Source organism: Centroberyx affinis, unplaced genomic scaffold (genome assembly GCF_046629955.1).
Source record: "Centroberyx affinis isolate AG114_WGS23_722 - 3 ecotype Tasmania unplaced genomic scaffold, CSIRO-AGI_Caff_v1 ptg005062l_1, whole genome shotgun sequence".
Classification (NCBI taxonomy): Eukaryota; Metazoa; Chordata; class Actinopteri; order Beryciformes; family Berycidae; genus Centroberyx; species Centroberyx affinis.
The window spans coordinates 486,088-507,300 of record NW_027282497.1 but is presented as its reverse complement, the minus strand read 5'-3'; the positions used below and the strand labels follow the sequence as shown (position 1 = coordinate 507,300).

Genomic DNA, 21,213 nt, shown 5'->3' with positions numbered 1-21,213 from the left:
TAAGACAGGGAGCGTGGGATTAACAGACCAAGTTTGAGCGATGGAGGGAAGTTTCATGGCCGCTCCACAAGAGGTCAGGCCAGTCCATATTGATATATATGTGGGTAACTTGTTTCACATCCTCAACTGTATATGTTCACATTCCACGATGTAAAACATTAACTTCTATCTAACCTTCATTTAGTTTTGTTTTTTCAGTTGCTGGGATGGATACAATTTGTATAATTTGACATTTAAAAATACAGTATAGTTTTAAATATAAAACATAATATGGTACTTCACAAATTATGCATTATCAAGGAACAGATAATGGGCTTTGTTGTTCACATCTATATTATATACAATATATATATTCTAATATAGGCTGAAGAGCCACATTCATTCATTCATTCTCAAAAAGGTCGGCTGAAAAGGAGCATCTCGCTTTCAAAGAGAAAGGAGCTGTTCAACCAGATTCCATTGTCAAACAAGCGGGATTTATAAGTGCGCCTGTGTGTGCACAGAGGGAGACCCATTGTTGGCAAAAGCAAGCAGCAGTTTGTTTCTAAACCTAAAGTGGAAGACTGCAGCTGGTTGTAGGATTATTTCCTTGGCATGGATCGTTTGTGCCGTTGTCACTCCTAACATTTAAAAAAGATGAGTTGTCTCAAGTACTTTGCAGATCACCTACAGACATTAAAGAGTCAGTTATTAACTGTTGACTGGCAAGGTGGAGATATATGCAAAGAAAGTCAACATCAGAGGGTAAGTTTTCATATAGGTAAGTTTCAGTTAGATATGATTCTAATTTCAGATCTATCTATGTAGAGACAAATTGTTGCTGTACCGTTTTTGCTTTTTTTTTTTTCAAAATGTGGCAGAAAGTTCTTTGTCTACTAAGTAGTATAATATTTGTTTATAAAATATACTAAGTTTTAGTTCCTACTCTCTCAGAGGGGCCATATTGATGATCCTAGTTTTTGATGATCTTAGTTTTTTTTATGATCCTAGTTGATTGATGATCCTAGTTTTCAAAGTCATCCCTCATGACAAAATTATCATTTTAACTAGTCAGGTTTACAAAAATTTTCCCCCAAAACATAGAAACAACTCCAGCTCTCAGTGGTTGGCAGTCAGTGAATAGAAATATTCCACTCCTGCCTGCTGTCTTTCAACCAAGCGCTCCTGACCGCTCCTCTCTCCGGTCATCACAGGGGTCGGGGGGGATCCCTCTGGCCAGGAAGATGTGCTATGCAGTGGGTGGGGTCCCATATCAGATTACTACAGTTGCCATGGGCGTTTCCCTGCAGATTTTCCTACTGGATGTTGTACAGGTAAAGGTTAAAATTGGCCTGACAAAGATGACCATTGACCTGTCCTGTCCGCTGTACTGACCTCTGTGCAGTTCTGTATTTCCAAATAAAGCATGTCAGTGACTAAATGTATTCTATCAAAAAGCAAGCAGTGATTTACACTTACAAAAACATGTGAAAACCCACGTGACATGTGAATTCAAAGCACATGTGCTTTTTGGACACATGTTCCTTTTCATATGTGAACTTGTGAATTGTTTCTTTGCATGTGAAATGAAATGTTCACATGTGAAACAAATATTGTCGCATGTAACAAAAAAAAAAGTACACTTGCGGAAAAAAACACTTTTCACCTATGAATTGAAATTTCGACATCTGAACATAGAACTGCAACATTTATGGAAGAAAAAATTGTTCACATATGAAAACTAACGTGTCCAAAAAGTACATGTGCTTTGAATTCACATGTGGGTTTTCACATGTGCCTTGTATAAAAAACACTCAACATTATAATCAGAGTTATAAGAGCTGCATTAGCATAGCATAAATACGGGCAAAATGTAACAGAGCTGTTTTTACAGATGGAGGCCTTCTACGTCTCTATGATTCTATTTGTGAGTCGAGCCTGGGATGCTGTGACCGACCCGCTGGTTGGATATCTGGTGAGCCGGAGTCACTGGACACCGATCGGCAAACTCATCCCATGGTCGGTGCAGCCAGATGTTTAACAGACTTCATCTTGAATTTAGCTAAAATTCAGCCTCCAGTACTGAATTCAACCGAGCTTTCAATGTTTATTGCAGGGTGGTTCTTTCCATGCCATTCGCCGTCCTCTCCTATGTGCTGCTGTGGTTCGTGCCGCGAGGCTCGATGTCACAGGCTTTCAGTGTCCCATGGTTCCTTGCAGCAGCGTGCCTGTTCGAGACCCTCATGAGTGTGAGGCTTGCAGTCACATCTTTCCTCTTCCTCCCGTATCTGCCATATTCTCTCTCCCACCCGCAGCCCTCTCTCATATCTATCCAATATCTCCCGCTTCAATCTACTATCGCCCTCGCTGTGTAACATCCTTTCTTCTTCCTCTTAGCATCACCATGGTGACAGAATTTCATACTATTCCCATGTCGGTGTTACTGCTGCCATTTTGCTCTGAGCGGTGTCACCATGGCTACGGTGTTTCATACCACTACTCGTGCTGTCAGTTGGTCTCATGTTTTTCCCTGCCATCCATTAACAGTGTTACAACGTCCCCTACCTCTCGCTGAACATGTTCCTGGGGGGAAACCAGAGAGACAGAGACTCTGCCACAGCCTACAGTAAGAGCAATCTACCCCGCATAGACCTTTCCCAAGTCAGGGAGAACAAAATGTTGAAGAGACTTTGGAAATCATTCATGATCACTGATGACTCTTTCTCTGCTCCATCGCACTTCTTATCCCCTTCTCCCTTCCTCTATCCTCCTCAGGAATGGGTGTGGAGATGCTGGCGATGCTGCTGGCTTCGGTAATTCAGGGTCAGGTTGTGGCTGTGTACAATACAGAGAAGGAGGGGGCCTGTCAGCAACTGGACCAGGCCCATGGAGTACCTCAAAGCACACCTTCACCGCACACTGCGTCACTTCAGGGAACGGTATTACTGCAACCAGCGTAGTTAAAATGCAGCCAAAAACCTGGCCACAAAAAACTGGTCACTCTATCTGAAGGACATAACACTCTCTCTTTCTATAGCAGTCTAGCAGCATTGCTTTGGCATTGAACTCGCATAGTCCCAGGGATATCTTGTTACCCTATAATTTACTGTTCTTAGCTCAACAAAGGCATTGTTGAACCTGTGTGTGTGCGTGTGTGTGTGTGCGTGTGTGTGTTCTCAGGCATGTGTTGTCACTGGAGAGGGTTGAGAAGAAACAGATGACATGTAATGGCATTAGAGTAATCTACTTACAAAAAACAGTAATAATCCATTACAGTTAATTTTAAAAAGTGAAAGAAAAAGGGATTTTGTTAGATTAAACATTTTATAGAAGTTGGCAGTTGGCAACATAATGGTTAATAAGCATGTCAATTTTGATAACAATGCTATTTAAGCAATAGTCTTTCAATAAAATTTGTGCTTAACATATTCTAAAGACTAAATAATTTAGCACTATTAGCACCTGGAGGTATTAAGATTACATTACTGAGTTGTTTCATCTGTATTCTTTGACTGAATACATTTTAAGAGTAATTCTGTCAACCCTGTTCTTACATAGAGAGCTTTGTTAATGTTTACTTGTGTATGTGTGTCTCTGTGCATGTGTGTGTGTAGATAGCATATGCTTAATCTGTGAAGATTTAAGATGTGTATTTCCCCCACCAGCGAAAGGCTTTCCTGACCTCAGCGCTGGTCATGGCTGCGTTGTTTTTCCTCTGCAGCCTGGTTCTCTTCCTGGGGGTGAAGGAGCAGCAGGGTGAGTCTGTCTCTGAGTCGAAACTCAGAGGTGGCACACACACAATGGTCAAAGAGTATAAATAAATAATTATTTGTGTTGGTTTAACTTGCTTGGAGTACCAGCTGGGTGGAATTTATTTTATCAGGATTCAACTTCTGTTTTCAAATTCAGAAAATCAGGTAAGGTGTCAATCACAGAAAAGTACACAAAGTCTACTTTTGCATATTTACCTATGATAGTTACACTTTCTTAATACTCACTTGACAGTCCTTAAACCCCACCCATCTGGTCCTCCACGCAGGTTAAAATAAATACTTAACGCTGAGATTTATTTGATCAAGGTGAAAGTTGAACTATTACCTAAGTTAGAATTTTGTATGTTTTTGGTATTTCACTCCTCTCCCTTATTATCTCAGTTGTGTTTTATTTTCAGCGCCCCCCTGCTCTCATGAGAAAGTGCGAGTGTCCTATCTCACCTCCCTTAAGATGCTGGTATGCCACATTCCTTACCAACGATTGGTCCTTGGCTTTGTGTTCAGTGCACTTGCATTTCAGGTACATTTTGGAGACCAAAGTCATTATAATGGCAAAATGGCTCTCTTGCGTTCCTCTAAAGCTTGGCTTTAATAATCAGAGACAGAACGTTAAAATATTAATCCTAACAACCCTTGTGTTATCATCTTTGCATCTCCGCTTGTTTTTCACATTTTTGGGTTTGTATTTTTCAAATTCATATAGATATTTCATTATCACCATGGATAATACTTTTTTTTGTCCCACATGTGTTTTATCTCAGATGTCCTTGGGTAATTTTGCACTTTTTTGCAGTCATGCAGCTGGGCTTGGAGCCCAGTTCCAGCACCTCCTACTGGTTCTACTGGTAAGATGCTACTGACTGCAGAAATTACACTTAACAAACTTAAAGATTTCACAAAATGCATGATGAAAGGACAAGATACCCTTCAAATGTAAAATGAAAAGGTCTCACTCATTTTACAGGCCGCTGCCTCCATAGCAGTTCCATTTTGGCAAGCAGTCCTTGTAAGAATAGGCAAAAAAGCCACAGTTTTCATCGGACTATCAGTAAGAAAGGAAATCCTTCAACTTGTACAATAATATGAAATGTTAGATTTCATGTGTATTTCTACCCCTTGAATTTTCCTTGTTACCTGTGTGACCTGTTTATGTCTCCCACAGCTCTTCATCCCAGCGGTGATTATAATTGCCTGTGTGCCCAGTAACCTGCCAGTCTTCATGATTATGTGCGTTCTGATGGGCTTCAGCGTGGCGACCATGTTCTTGCTACCCTGGTGAGTCAGTGCTCAGACAGGACACTAAGTCCCCAGTCCTTTCCAGGGCCCCTGTCAAACCTCATCACAATCAGAACCCAATGCAATGAATGCACATGAATCATTCACATCACCTCGACCCGACCCTGACATCCTGTCTGACAAGTGATGAATATTCTAGCAATGATCGATTTTGTTGGCTGGTCAGTAATTCTAAACATCCATGCACACTTGAGATGTTGTTTTACACTGCTGACATCTGACATGGCAGCTTGTGTGTGCTAAAGGTCCATGCTCCCAGATGTGGTGGACGACTTTGCCATGAGAAACCCCTCCTGCAAGGACCTGGAGCCTCTGTTTTTCTCCTGTTATGCCTTCTGCAGTAAGCTAGGGGGAGGCCTGTCTGTCGGAATCTCAACCATGACATTACAGTGAGCCAATCTTCCATCCACTTGCTTTGTTATGTGTGTATATCCGTTGGTGTGTCACATTTTTATTTGCTCTTTCTCTGCAGCTTTGTGGGCTACAGAGCGGGCGCATGTAACCATGGTGACGGCGTGGTGACGGCTCTGATTGTACTGTTTTCACCAGTTCCTATCGCACTACTGTTGGTTGGGATGGTCTTTTTTCACTACTACCCAATCAATGAGAAGCAATGCTTGCAGCTCCTGGGACAACTGACCACAGTGCAGTGAGTCTCCCTTTGGGTGAATTTTAATCTAAAGAGATGGGTGATAAAGTCACCCAAGGGACCTGCCATGTCAACTTTAACTTCTCATTTAGAATCGTCTCCGTCTCACTAAATCTCAGCCCACATTTCAGCAGTCATTTCAAAAAGGAACAAAGCGGTGTTAGATCCACCATCCAGGCATGTTTTGTTTTCCTTAAAAGAGAAAGAAGGGTTAGGATTTTGAGAAGCCTGTCGTATTAATCAGTAATCAAGCTCAGTTTCATGCTAGAGCTTTTGTTTCTGAGGAATTGACACCAGCCTCCTGTTAGCATTTGTTAGCAACATTAGTGCAAGTCAATGGGATATTAAATCATTTTCCTCAAAAACAAATCCAAGCCATTCCATGTACCTGCACTTCAATAGCTGCAGCAATAGTAAGAATAAGTAAGAATCTGTATAATACATAATAGTAGTAACTGTTTGAAAATAACTTTTATGTGATTTTGCATATGCAAGTAATGATCTCATTCTGTTTAGTGATTCATAAGATAAACTTCTGAATGTTCCCCATAAAATAATCTCTTTGCAACACACCTCGCTTATATGCTCCACTGACAATGTTTTGGAAGTGTTTTGGTACTATGACAGTTACGCTAATTTGTTTTTTCTTCATCCAGCCCAGAAGCAACATCTTCAGCAGACCGAGGAGAAAATGCACAACGGCCAACAAATCTGCAGCAGCCACAGTCCAGTACAAAATCAAGTGTGAAATCAAGTCTGAATTCACATCATATCACAGGAACTAGTGCCTTGCACAAATCAAATTCCTCACCATGTTGTTACAATCATAATAACAAGAAAAACTCTGTTCATGCAAATGGACTGTCAAACGAGTCAAAAAGCTCTTCTGGAGAGTACAGCGGCCCTACATCAGTTGCCCGGTCAAATGTAAATCCCCGATGTCATAAGCAAAGACTCGACTCATACCAGCACTCACCAAAAGCTAAATGGATTGGCAGTTCTTCTGAAAATGCTCTTGGGCCTTTCTCCAAGAGGTCAGATGTGAAATCCAAAGTCACGTGGGTGTAGTGATTAATCATTAAGTCACATAGTTGAGTGGTAAGGCATTGTTTGCTTTTCCCTAAAGAAAGGGTTGCGTGGCATAATTTGCATTAACAGTTTAATTGCCAGTGTCTTTTGCCTGTCCCAAAATTACTCCATGGGGATGAATGCAATGTACTGCATGATAAAACTAAATTAGTACTCCACTACCTATAGCATAGGCTATGTGGCTGATGATGTGTGATCTGTTTTTTTGTTGTTGTTATACATGAAAAACATTGTCAAATAAATTTGCGAAAGACTAACATTACACGCAATGTAGCATAATGACTGTGTTCTGTGGTATTTAGATATTATATTAGTTATCTAGACCAAGTCGGGTCGGAAAATCTGCTGCATTCTTTACAGCACAAATGGGGCGAAGCCTGCAAAGCTAGTTCAGGCAGACAACTCGAGCTGCACTGCGGTCATGTGATACACACACTAATACAACGTATTCAAGACACTGCAAGCGCATATCTTGCCATATGTCATCAGAGGGCGCTTTGCCGCTGCATATCCACATGCCTCAAGTGAGAAGGCAATGGTCATTTTCTCTCATAGATAGGAAAGGTAGGTAGGTAGGTAGGTAGGTAGGTAGGTAAGCCTTTGGCCAAGCTGTCCCAGGCTCCCAAACACGGCGGCTGGTGCCCGGCCCACACACTGGAAGTTCACTAGAAGTTTCACTAGATAGTATATTCCTCTTGATGGTCAATGGTACCTAATAGGGAAATGGCCACACGGCGGCTGGTGCCCGGCCCGCACATTGATGGTTCCACATAATGTTAGCATGACCTTGCTTGATCCTAAGATGCATAGCTTGCATCTGGGATATTGGCGAGGCCACATGGTGGGTGCTCCACCGGAAATTACTGGCTGGTGTCTGGCGGTGTATCTGCAGCAGCTTTGGAGGGGAATTTCCCTATTGTTACTCCCTGCTCTCTTAGGCTAGCTAGGTGAACGCTCGCAGGGAGTGACAGGATCAGAGCCTAGAAGCCAAACTAAACTCTGTATATATATTTGCATTCATTCTCAATAATCTGTTTACGTGAGTTGGCAGACTGAAATAAATATTGCTTTACGGCACAAAACAGGAAGCAAACAATACACAACTTTCTAACTGCATAGTTTTAACTTCATGTTAGCACCTCGTCTGAATGCATATTCACTGTTATGAAGGGCTGTTATTGGCTCTTAGCCTTCTTCTGGCTCTTCAAAACAAATGCACACAGTGACACCGGGGATGGGGAGTGGCGGGGACAAGCAGCAACATCGACAGAAAGCAAAGGGTTTATGGGAAATGTGGTCTTAATTTTGAGAAACACTAGCTCTAACAATACCACTGACATGAGATAGAAGCTACCAATCATCTCATCCATGCTCTCCTTTGTTTACAGTAGGCATAACAAATGATTTGACAATGACATGAACATGACTTTATGTTTAAAAATGAAACACTCTCTTTGTGGACACAGAGTTTGGTGATTTAACTACCCAACTGCCACTCATGGGCCAAAGTAGTATGCATGGTAGCTACATGATCACATCACAAATAGGGCCTACAATGTCCAGGTGAAGGGGAAACACCTCACTGGTAGGGGTGTGGTATGGGTGTATGGGCCCAATTGTGCAAAGGGCAAGGTGTCCCAAACTAGACAGTGACTGGGAGTGGTCCTGCTATGTGGTTGAGGTGGAAGTACACACACCTACATTTATCATCATAAAAACAACCAGTCTTAATAAATATTGGCCTGCTTTTGATCATGTACCTTGCCATTTAGAACCATCATTTAAAAATAATCATTGACCAAAGTGGGGCGCTATAGCCTACAGTCATTTACTGAAACCTAAATAACAGGCTACATCTACATTAGGCTGTAGGCTACAATAATACATCAATATAAATCTGACTTGTTTGAGTTGATTTAACTTTTGCACATGTAGGCCTATGCAATTTAGAAATGTATACCTGTTGCCGAGATAATCGACATTTTCACCTTGAGTAATTTGACGCTGAAAACCTAGCCTATATTGTGCCAAAACTAAAGTGGAGCCTACGTCCCACCTGCATCTTTCTAATATCAGTTCAAAACAGTTTTCTGGTTTTATGTGAATGTTTACCGTGCCATAACGTCATATGGTGAAAATGTTGTGGTTGTTGACCGCCTCCTGCACGTAGCCTACGTCGCCGCCCGTCCAATGCTTGCTGGGTAAATTTATATGGTCAAATTAGCAAATTAAAATAAGGGATTTCAGGTGTCACGTTTTTATTTTGTGGTATCTTATCATTATTCATTATCAGAAATAATGCCACAAATTATTGTCGGATTTGGCCGGTTGGTGTAGGCCTATTTATGTATTAATGCCCACCCGCTCGTGCACTGCCCACCCCCACTGCCAGCTTCCGCTCGCATTGTAGGGAGGGCGAGAGAAAGAAGATTGAAGAGCGAAAATGGGAGTAGAAATTGAGACCATAAACCCGGGCGATGGTGGGCATAATCTGTTTCCCCCCCCTTTGGATTCCGGTGTGATGTTGGTGGTGTTCTTTACAGACGTTATGGTTTATTACGATTTAACGTTTTCGCCATATTCTCCATCTTTCAGGGCGAACATTTCCGAAGAAGGGACAGTGCGTCGTTGTGCACTATGTCGGTGAGTGAGGAGGCTAGACTAAGGGCAGAGGCTACTGAACGGGGCTGAATGATTTGTGAAATGTGCCTTTAGCTACTCAGTGCCTGTTACCCATCTGTTGTGCGTAAATCAATTGGTTTCTTGATTTTGGGAACCAAAGGCACGTTAGCTAACTGGGAAAATGTATTTTAGGCCCCCCGAGCCGTAGAAGACGGTTCTCCACTTTACGCTGGGTATGTGCTGTTTTAGCTGGCTAGCCGTAGCGGCTAACATTAAGTGTCCAATTGAACAAATCGCCTGTCTGTGCGGCTCAAGTTGGCTAGCGTTATACGTTATATTGAATCAATCGCTGTAGCGTAGTTCACGTTAACTCGCTGACTAGTTCGCGTTAGCCAAGCGACTCGTTAATTTACACAGTTCCCAGCTAACGTCAATGTAGTACCGTTAGATGGACCGTGTGAGAACGAGCTGTGTGCCGTAGCTGCTGCCAGCCATCTAGCTAACATCACAGCATCGACTGGCTCTATGGTAACTAACGTTAGCAGTTAGCATGTTGCTTGGGGAGAAAAGTGGGATTCAAACACCCAAAGCTACCCTTGGAGTAACGTTAACAAGTCGTCGCTTTTCATTTCAACAGGCTCACTGACAGATGGATTCATTTTTGACTCCTCGAGGGACCGGGGAAAGCCGTTCAAATTCAAGATTGGACACCAGGAGGTTATTCGTGGTTGGGAAGACGGGATATCCCTGGTAAGGAGGGGCTTTTCTCATTTGGAAATGTTTATTCTGTAACTACTAATAATAGCAATAATGGGCTCTATATTTTAGAATACCTTCACTAAAAACAAATAGCATAATTGGTACTGCTAGTACTGCTCAATAATATTAAATAATAGCAGTAATAATAATATATTTCTGCTTTTCATCACCTCTACAGATGAGTGTCGGCCAGCGGGCCAAGCTGACCTGCTCACCAGACTTTGCCTATGGCAGCAAAGGGCACCCAGGGATCATCCCACCCAACGCTACTCTCATCTTCGATGTGGAGCTGCTTTGTCTGGAAGCCTGAAACTTGTGCACTTGTTTAATTCCACTCAAATTTTCAGGGTGAGAGGAACGGCTGTTGAACGAACAGCATGATTTTGCATGTGCGTATTATGATTTTGCATGTTGTGGATACAGTGCAGACAGGGTAACATCTGTATGGCTTTAGGATGGGGTGTTTTGCTACAGATGGATGCTGCATCAAAGATCCTCAGAGCAATTCAATGTAAAGATTCACTGAGACTTGGAGACAATGCACAAGCGATAGGTACATCAAATCCTGTGTATTGATAAATGATCCAGGTCAGTTTGAGTGCTTCATTTATCACCCCAATCCTAAAGTCTGCGGTATCATTTTTCAGCACTTTTGCTTATGTTCAAGTGCTAAACATGTACAGTGTCTTTACATTTATCCTTTGTAATTTACCCGATTATGTTAAGAGCTTAAATGGCATGTGTTTAACAGGCTTTGGTGTCCATGTCCTGTAATCCCCTCATGTCTCTCCTCCTTAGCCACAGAACTAAAATCCCTTTCCCTCCACTACAGGTTGACTCCTATCTCGGGAACATGGAGGAAAATGTTAACAGATGATTCCTGCTCTTGATTCCTGCATAGGACCTATGTCTATAGCTTCACTACTTCACTCTCCTTTCCATTTAGATACAAATTGTGTTCTGTCACTTGCTTTAAAACCTTATCCTTCGTACTATACTTTAGATTCCATACTGTAACAAGTCATAGGCCATACCTTTCCATGTATTTTGTCATATTCTGCTATGTATTTTTTATGGTGATGTTTTTTTATTTGACTTCAAATTTACAAAGTGTATCTGCCATCAGGACCAGGTTTGGATAAGTGTCATCCATGGAAATACTGAATTGATCTCATTCCTGTGGCTCTATGTGGCCTTTCACTAAAGTTGTATTGATTGCAGGTAATGAATTGTCTTGAATAATAAAAAAAAAAAGAATAAATTGTTTGACACAATGACATTTCTATGAATTACCTTTGTGATACATTTTGTTATTGGGCTTAATTAGAAAAAAAAAACATGTATGGGATACATTGCAACAAGGGAAATGCATGATCAAGCACATTATTGCCATAAACACAAGTTGCTGCAAATGCAGGAATTGCTTTGTCTATATTGCAGCATAAATTCTTAATTTATAAGAGTAAGATGACATTTTGTCTTTTACCCAAAGTGTCCAAACCAGAGTAAAGACATAACTTTCCGTCTTGTTGATTGCTTGTACATTTGGGGACTTAAAAAATGGTGAAACTGTTCTTTGCCAAAAGAAAGTGTCTTGTGGAGAAAAAGCTATTGATCTTTGGCAGAAGGTTTTTAAATTTGCATGGTAAGTTCCCCCACAAAGGTTTTGAGGCACATCTTTGGGATTGTAATTGTCTTTATTTCAAGGAGTTGTGTGTAACAAGCTGTGGATGTTCTTAAAGCTCTGTTCCTTACTCTCAACACATTAAAAGAGTGAATTTTACCACAAACTGCTGTTCTTCCTTCCCTCGGGTGTTTGTAGCCTACTGTGCTCAACATTAGTATTCACTTAAAATAGGCTCAGCCTTTATCATTCTCACTGATTTATAAATTAATATGTAGTGGTCTCACTGCACACTCTAATAGAAAAACAGACAAAGGCATCTGTTTATTTTCAAAGAGGAAGGGGAAACGTATCCAGGGTTCTTACATTAAATATTCTACAGTTTCTTGTGCAATTGTAACGCATACAGTTCATAACTGCTTCATTGCTTTTAGACAATGGAAAATCTATTTTGTAAGTAATTGGAATGCAGGCTATGCAATAAAATATACTAACATGGAAAAGGGCAAACTACATGCCAAGCATTTATAAATTTAGAAGTGCATCTCTTAACCTGGAGGAAAAACAATTGTTTTTGAACTGAAGTCAAATGGGGAAAAAAGCAAAAATTTACAACCGACCAATTTTGAATATTGTAATAGTGTGAATTTCAAAGACTGCAATATGTGCTGTTCCAACCACAGATAAATTGCACTGTTAATATGATTTAATTAAATTTGGTATTGCGAGTAACAGCCTGCCTCAGATAGACCTGTCAAATTGGATCGCTACCATTGAAACCTATTGGAAAGATCCCTGAAAGCTAGAACATTGCTCTTTTCTTTGCATAATAAGGCTGACACTGGTAACCATACACACATTTACATCATGTTTTGTTGTTACAATTGAGCCATTTCAATTTATACACAAAAGGGACACTGGTAAGATCAGTATTCACATTTGAGTAATAACAATGCTCAAACCTATGATACATACATTATTAATATAATTAAATTGTAATACAATGCTGTGGAAGCAGCCTACATTGTTTGACGCAAGGATTAACCTTTCATGTGTTAATAGTTTCTTGCGGCTGTGCAAATATTTTTGTTACACTTAACATCAGAAAATAAATCACTGTATCCAAAGACATTTATCTCTTGATATGGTGAAGAAAAGAAACTGCTCACCCAAGTCCTTCATTCATTTAGCTCTGGATCAGGGCCAGATAGATAGAGAACCGTCTTGGAAAGGTGGGCAAATGAAAACATCACGGCAGGAAAGCCTCTGTTTTTTTCATGAAGAACTTACAAGATATTTTAGAAAATGTTCTCCTAATCAAAGCCTGTCCATATATATGATATGCTGTAGATACACATGGCATGAAGTCAGGTACACTATTTTACCCTACTCAAACACTCACCTAAAGAGTTTATTTTTGTTTTTGTTGGCCTGATAGTGCCTTAAAATGTTGATACAAACATGTGTGGCTTTCATCAGTCAATTACTGGCCACAAAATACAAAAATAGTGTCTTTCCTGATTCTCAGCAGCCATTAAGAAAGATTAGTGGGGTAAATGTACCAACAATCTTAAAGCATAATCTGATGTTTTCAAAGGTGTGAAAAAAATGAATGGCTTCCACTTTTTCCCCACCTAGACCCACTGTGCCACATGGAACTGTTTGTGAACAAGGCAGGGAAATACTACTGAAAATAGAGGAATAGAAGATGAGAAGTGAGCACCTGACTTCAGACATGTTTTCTTCTTCTCCCTTTCATTAAATGTAAACTGAATGTAAACTGAATGAACCTAGATGCCCAAATGAGGGCATCTAGGTTCATCTAAATCTGGTGCAAGCTGTTTGATTCTAGCATCAGGATCCTAGCCCCACTGTGGGCATTAGAGGAGAGATTTCAAAATAGAAAGCATTTTCACACAAGATTTTATATACAGTACTAGAGGGCTCATGTATGGGATTGGATTTTGTATCAAAAGGTTCAAGATTCAAAGAAGGCTTTCTAGCCTGGTCAAATGGTGAGAAATTGACTGGGCTAAACCGTCTCTCTGGGCTACATGCAACGGGGCCGCATAGTGAAAACCACTTAAACTGCAGGCAGTGGCAGGACGTCTATCTGAATCATGAAACATTCTCTATTGTACTACTAATCCTTTGTTCCTCTAAGGCAAGGCATGACCACAGAATCACAAGGGCATTATGGTAAATCTAATAATCATAAGAGGGGCATGGTAATAACCGAAATGCAATCAAATCTGAAGTGAAGTCAACATGGCTGTGGCTGCAGAGGTTTGGAGGTGTATTGTTACTGAGGAGGATGTAATGTAAGGAGGAGCAGAAAATCTCAGATCGGCATTGCCCCGTTCATGTTGGTAGGCCCGCGCCCCCTGCCTGTGGCCCGGCGGCGAAGCGAATGCAGGGCCACAGCGCAGCAGCCTCTCAGCAGCGACCCGATGTTATACATGGGCATTACTCCCCGCGGCGCCCCCCGGCACAGCCAGGCCACCGTCGGGACCACCGGCACCGCCAGAGCCAACAGATCCACCAGGAAGTAGCGGCTCCAGTGGCACAGCTGAGGGGAATGCTCATCTTCATTTGCGTCTTCGATTTCCCCATTGTTCCCCTCTTCCATCTCCAGTACTGTAGCCTCCTGCCTCTCTATCAGCTGAGCGAGAGGCTGCGGCTGGCAGGTGTGCGGCCCTGTCGGCACCTTTGACACCTCCTCCGGCTTGTCAGGAGGTAGCGGCTCTATACTGTAGGGACGCTCGAGAGGGGAAGATGGGGGCAAACAGGGCGGAAACACATGTGGCTCCGAGGGGCTGATGTCTGCTGTCGCTAAGGAAATGACGCTCAGCTCTTCGCCGGCGCTTTCCTCTGAGACCCGGGTCATGATGGGGCTGCAGGCCTGGGAGCGGACGTCCGGCTTCTTCTCTGCAGCAGCGGCGGCGGGGGTAGGGATAGGATCAGCGGCAGGGGCGGGAGCCGCTGCCGCTGCTGGGGGGGGCTCCTCCTGAGGTAAATGCAGGAACAAGTGATGATGGGGGAGGTAGGTGTGTCCACTGCACCTGCAGCTGCTACTGAGTGTGTGGCAGGAGTGTGAGATCGGCAACATGGCCCCCCCGGTGCACAGCTTCTCATAGGTCGAGGAGCGAGGCACGGTTGGGGGGCCTCGGATGTGGGCAGGCGGCAGCTGCTCTGAGAGGAGCGCTGCCTCCAGGAGCAGGTGGGTTTGGCCTGCCGGTCGGGATGCTCCGCTTACCTCGGGAGCGTTTAAGTCGCGCTCCAGCTGCAGAGCCAACGCCTCGCTGCTCAGCCGGGTGTAGGTGGTGCTGCGGCTCAGGGTGCTGGCCGGGGAACAGCCACAGGAGCGGGACTTCCCACCGGGCCGAGCTCCCTGCAGTCCTGGGTATGGCTTGTGGTCGTGAGGGTCTTGTTCGCGGGCGCTGAGGTTGGTCCTCACTGTCTCTACCACCTCCTGGAGGTGCTGGATCTCCTTGCGGGCCTCTTTCAGGGCCAGCTGGGCCTCCACACGGTGGCATTCCTCCTCTATCCAGTCCTCCTGCATCCTGTACAACTGGGTCCTCAACTCATCTATCTCACAGTCCCTGATAGAATAAAAAGGATTAAGGAATAGCAGACTTATTTAGGAGAGTTAAATCCTTTTTTATGGAAGGTATAAAGCATGGGAGCTTAGCCCAGAGAAAGCCTAGAAACAGAAAACTTGCAGTTTAGGTCATGTTGTGAGTAGGACCATGAAATTGCAGATCAGACTTGCAAAAATACAGGAGACTGTAGGGCTGTCTCCAACTACAGACAACTAATAGTAAAATACAATTTTACAAACTAATCACATTGCCCATTTATTGACAAATGTATATAATTGCTTGTGCAACATCATTGTCCCCGCAATGAATGCCATCATGAAAGATGGACCCTTTAGATCTAGTGTTAATCAAAGATCAAAGCATATTTGTGACTGTTGTTGTGATGCCAAAGACACCAGGAATGTTTCCAGGAAATAACTCCTACAACATGAAAAGTATTCTGTAAATCACTTGTGAGCGAATTTAGCAATAAGCCCTTGTTATTGTGGGTATCTTGGTGCTGCCAGTGGTGCTTGGCTCATACCTTTTTTATCACCATCATACCCACACAGTAAAGAACATGCTCTTGGATATTTATGCTCTTATATATTGTTACCTGTGCATGTGTATTAATTGAAAAGTTCTCTTCAAAGTAGTATGCATACACAGGAAAAAAAAATGGTAGAAAACCATAATGAGCACTTACTGGCTCCATGGTTACCACAAAAGTTGGCATAGCAACCGGTAAAGCACAGCTAGTTGTGCTTTATGGGAATTATCAGCATGGCTTTGACGAATCAGAAAGCCTGGTGGGAAACTGCCTGACAAAGGTCTCAGCGACTAATTGGTCATGTAATCAACTCAGAGGGGGCAGCCCTAGTAGATTGGTTCACCAAGAAATAATGTAATTTTTTCAATCCTCTGCAACAGCATGTGACAGAAATATAACTGATGTCTCAAGATTCACCTGTGCTGTAGTCTTTCGACATTGTCCCTCAGTCTGGCTCGCAGGTGTCGTATACACACCTCCTTCTGCTGCAGGGGTGTGAGGTACTGGTCCGGGGTGGGAGGCCTGATCCCATGGTTATCAACGCAGGCTGTGTGCTTCGCCTGTCGCCTGAAGTGACACACAGGCGAGGAAAGTACATTTGCATAAAATGTTTCACTTTATCACATTGTGAGAACTCTAATTAAGAGTCCATCAAAGAAGCCGGGGTGAACTGGTGAGTGCCTGTTTAAAAAAGTGGCTGACAGCGATAATAGCATAGCAATAACACCTGGGAGGGCGTTCTCAATAGATTATGGGTATGACAGCCATGCAATATTATATAGTACAAGGCACAGCTGAGTACTAATAATTACAGTAAAGAATGTCCTTAATGGTATTATGGCCAATACAGGTATATTAGAAAGTTTTCTTCACAGTACTTACATAAGATTTAAAGAGTGAAAAGTAGCTTAGCACTAGTTACTTGTTTGCCAGCTGTGAGCGTCTTGGCAAATAATGTAACAAGTGTGAGCATTTTCAATGACATATGGATAAAGACAACACTTCTAATCTTTTAGCAGGATCTCTTACTGAAACAGCAAAGGGTTTGGAGTAGAAAGATGTTGCAAATTATTTGCTTACAGTCTTGGATAACATCATGATTACTGAGTGACGAGATTAATAGTTTGGCCATAAAGTACAACAAACTGTACTGATCATCTCATTTATTATATTGCAACTGAAATGTAGTGATTATTTTTAATAATTTAAAAAGTGTGTGGATGTCTGATAATAAAGTGTGCTTGAGTCATTGTATAGGTCAATCTTCATTATAAATGAAATATTTACGGATTGTGCATATGTGAGAAGATCTGATGAGGATGTAACAAGTTTGAGTATTTTGTAATTGTTTTGAATTGCATAGTGTTACATAGGCTACTTTATTTAGAATTCAGTGCTATTTTCTTAACGTTGTACTTGGAGTTTGTACTATTTTTTAACTCTTTAAGTCTTCAATGATAAGGATTTCATGTATTATTCAGATGTATCAAACATTTGTCTAGGTGAGGAATTGTTATTGTATGCATTGATTATAGTAATTGATTATAGTGTATAGCTACAGTTGATGGTAGTCCATTAAGCTTTAGTGGGACCGAGGCCAGCATATATCATGATATTGCATTATATGAGATAGGCCTACAGTAAGATTTGTACATTGGCAAGGTTGTAGAGAGCGGTTATTTTAATTCATGCATTAATTCATTTTTCTTTTCAGGGTCAGTCACTCACACTCACAATCACACCTATGGGCAGTTTAGTTTCTTCAATCCACCTGACTTGTCTTTGAACTGTGGAAGGAAGGGAGGAAACCCACACCAACCAACAAGGGGAACATGCAATCTTCACAGAGAAAGGGCCGGAAGCTGTGAGGTAGCAGTGCTAACCACTCAGCCAGCTTGTCACCCGGGTCAGTTTAAGTTTTAATTATTTAAAGGCTTAGGTTCTTCACTGAACACAACTTGTCTTATATTGCATGAGATGAGATGAGATGTCCATCATATAAATTGGTTGTATAGGAGTCACCCATGATAATCATTGCTGGTTTTGAGTTGTTGGGTTGAAGTTCGCTAATATACAAGATTAGTACTGGGTAGCAGGTTATAATGCAGTTGTATTACTTAGGTTTAGGCATGGCAATTGAAATTAGCTAAGAACTTGGTTGAAACCCATCTTTGACCTATAAGATTGCTTGGCTGAAACGTCCCATTTCATGACAGACATGTTCTAACTTTTAATATTATTTTGCTCATCTTTATTGCTTTTTTATTCTTTCTAGCCCAATATTTTTTCCTCTGCAAACAACACAGTGCATGATACTTGCTATGAGGGTACATGGGTATGAGGGTTTCCTCGTCCTCTCTTCATCTATACAGAGAGTGATACAACCTCAGTTATCTTATTCACATAGTGTGTAAAAAGGGGTTTATAAGAAGCATCTTACCTGGGTGTACTGGGATATGTGCGGGCCGTGGGGCTGCTCTCAGCTGCCCTGCCCCGGCCAGGATAGGTGTTGGTGTTGGATGTGTCACTGTGGGAATATCGCCCGCTCCCACCACTAGTGCCCACTGAGCGCCTTGCAGGGAGAGATCACGTTACACACAAGTCATTTACAACATTAAGCAAAGGGGGAGAGAAGTCACAATACCACATATGTCCAATCATCTACACTGTCTGAAAGGAGAGGTGGGAGAAGGAGGCAACAGTACCTGCGCTGACCTGCGGAGGGCTTACGACTAGGAGTGAGAGACATTGGTGTGCAGAGGACCGCCTCCCTCTCACTGCTGTCTCTACAGAGGGACACTAGGAGCCCTCAGAGCTGGACTGGATCAAGCAAAACATACATTAATTAATTAATTAATCAGAAGCAAAGCCGGTAAACCATTTAATGTAATCATAAATAATTGATATAAAAACAACACAAAATGAACCCTGAATCAGTGATCTTACAATGTCCGCAGTACATCTACATCACACCATTTAGACATTCAGTAAAGAAATACAGTGAAACAAAGAAAGCACAGAAATAGCTTGTCTTTTCCTTTCAGTATGTGGTAAACTGCGTGTGGTCATTATGTGCTGCTTCATTGGAAGCCAGTGACGAGAGCACTAAAAAAATAGTCTAGCCCCAGCACGGCACATAAAGCCTCCTTTCTCTGCTGACACAAGGAAACAGTGAGTTCACAGTCGGTGCAGCTGCCTCTCTCTGCAGCCAGGCCCTCCCCGTCCTCGGAGCCGCAGATAAACACGATTAACCTACAAATGAACTGGTGTCAAAGGTCCAAAACAAAGATGAGCTGACCTTCGGTGGTGGGCGGGGTCAAGGCGGTCACTGTGGTTATTACCTCTGATTAAAAAAAGAGATATATAAGCCTTTCTGTGGCTGTAGCCAGTAGGCCAGGTGTGGATTCATGTACATGATCTAGGCCAGTGGTTCCAAAAGTGGGGTTTGGGGACCCCCAGGGGTCCTTCAGGGAATTCAAAGAGGACCCCAAATATTTAATTTCACTATTATTTCACTCCCTAGAAGTTTGCACAATGAGAATATGTATAATATAATATGACTAGTTTGCTAAGATTCACCGTCCACCGTGTTGGTATCACCTCACCTACAGTATATACAGTTATATAATTCTGTACCAGGTCACATCTAACAACAAAACTCTTCTCAGATGGGGCTCCATAGGACAAACTCTTAAATATTATTAAATGGGGTTGGTGGATCTATTTAGGAAAGTCCTTAATATGAAAAAAAGTTTGTGAAGCCCTGATCTAGGCCTACAAGGCCTTAGCTGTGTAAATAAATGATGGTAATTGCATATGAAAACTTTATTGTGGTTTCAGATATTTAGCTACAGCATCAGGAGAACTGAAGAAGCCTGAACATGAGAGCCACAGCAGCCTAAATGAAACAGACGCAACGGAGAAGCAGTTCATTTTGTCCTATATTATTCTGGGACAATGAGACAGGCAGTCTCACCGCCCCCTCTTCCCTCTGCGCAACAAGTGGTAAGTACGTTATCGGTGAGAAATACGCAATCATCTTACGTAAGTGTGAGTAGCAGTGTTTACTGGGAGGGCTGGCTCCTAGGTGGATAAAACTGGAGTTAAAGCAGCATTTAGACTTACTATTGTCACAGACCATCAATGCTAAAACGTTTCAAAGCTGAAATGCATTTAAGTTTGTGCGCCAAAGTGCTGTTTATGTAAGACTGAGAGATGCTGCGCTTTGTCCTTGGAACAATATTGAGTCGCAATATTTTCCCCATCTCTCACCTAGACTGAGCCCGTGTTAGATAAGCAGGCAGGTCCAATGTAATGATCAGTACAGCAGCCAAACAGGACAGCTAGTGGGGAAAGTCTCATCTCATCCCTGGATTGTATAGCCAGCCCACTAGAAACATCTCTAAACAGGGCACCTAGCATACCAGCAGGATACTTTCCATATAGGAAAAAGCATCCCGTCCGTGTCTGTCATACCCATTATCAGAAATAGCTGACTAACTAATTTAGTCCCTGCTGTGCCCTACATACCGTTATTCAACAGGGATATTACTCGCTCTGTGCATCCAAAAAAAAAAATCAAACTAGAACATATTTCTAGGAGAAGCCTACGTTTCACTGTACCATTTCGGGAGATGGACGAAGTTGTGCATCGTGCTGAAGATTTGCTCTCCGCCAGACTTGGTGGTTGCTGAACAGTCCCTGGTGGCAGGAGGAAAAAAAGATGCTGCTGATGCTGATGAGAGTCCATTCCTGCAGCCATGTACCCCGGAGATGAAATGAGGCAACTGCGTCTGTCTGCTGCATCGGTGCCTCTTAAAGTGACAGTAGGGGATAGTAACGCTTCATTTGGCATGCCATAAAGTATTGTTTTTTATTAACAGTTTAGCATAGTGGGGAGGAAGCTGTCTGACATTTAATTGTAGCTAAAATACCTCCCACACCACTGAATGACAGCAGGCAGGAGCCGAGGAGTATCCAACCACTGGACTGGGACACATGTAATTTAAATGATAAATGAATATGCAGATATAAATTGATCCACTGAGTATATTGGCATTGGGCCAGTACAAACTGTAGAAGTTAGAGCTGGATATCTAAGTTAGTGTCTACATTCTGGAAATGTATTCAAACCATATCCACCAATGAATTTATTTTAATAAAATCAGCCACAATGATATAAGCCACAATGGATGCTGACATTTGACAGTGTCAGAATAAACAGAAACATTTGAAATGGCTCAAACAATTCACAACATTTTTTAAATATTTTACATAATGAACAACAATAA

The 21,213-nt window shown here is 42.2% G+C and overlaps 3 protein-coding genes across 3 annotated transcripts; 2 read left to right on the top strand and 1 right to left on the bottom strand.

Annotated features, from left to right (window-relative positions):
* Window positions 1–40: 40 nt before the first annotated feature.
* On the top strand, window positions 41–6,742 carry mfsd2al2 (major facilitator superfamily domain containing 2a-like 2). Its single transcript, XM_071545833.1, has 15 exons — window positions 41–73; window positions 1,194–1,313; window positions 1,874–1,998; window positions 2,096–2,228; window positions 2,527–2,605; window positions 2,755–2,918; window positions 3,645–3,735; window positions 4,151–4,272; window positions 4,514–4,597; window positions 4,717–4,800; window positions 4,915–5,027; window positions 5,294–5,437; window positions 5,521–5,697; window positions 6,354–6,427; window positions 6,732–6,742. The coding sequence occupies exons 1-15, from the start codon at window positions 41–43 to the stop codon at window positions 6,740–6,742; spliced, it is 1,554 nt and encodes a 517-aa protein (XP_071401934.1).
* Window positions 6,743–9,167: 2,425 nt separating this feature from the next.
* Window positions 9,168–11,456, top strand: fkbp1aa (FKBP prolyl isomerase 1Aa). Its single transcript, XM_071545821.1, has 5 exons — window positions 9,168–9,266; window positions 9,382–9,429; window positions 10,046–10,158; window positions 10,346–10,515; window positions 11,000–11,456. The coding sequence occupies exons 1-4, from the start codon at window positions 9,230–9,232 to the stop codon at window positions 10,475–10,477; spliced, it is 330 nt and encodes a 109-aa protein (XP_071401922.1). The 5' UTR covers window positions 9,168–9,229; the 3' UTR covers window positions 10,478–10,515; window positions 11,000–11,456.
* A 2,676-nt stretch (window positions 11,457–14,132) lies between these two features.
* On the bottom strand, window positions 14,133–18,671 carry LOC139666612 (syntaphilin). The gene is made up of 4 exons (XM_071545900.1): window positions 18,628–18,671; window positions 18,363–18,494; window positions 16,340–16,489; window positions 14,133–15,393 (listed from the first exon to the last, which is right to left on the bottom strand). The coding sequence occupies exons 1-4, from the start codon at window positions 18,669–18,671 to the stop codon at window positions 14,133–14,135; spliced, it is 1,587 nt and encodes a 528-aa protein (XP_071402001.1).
* Window positions 18,672–21,213: the final 2,542 nt, after the last annotated feature.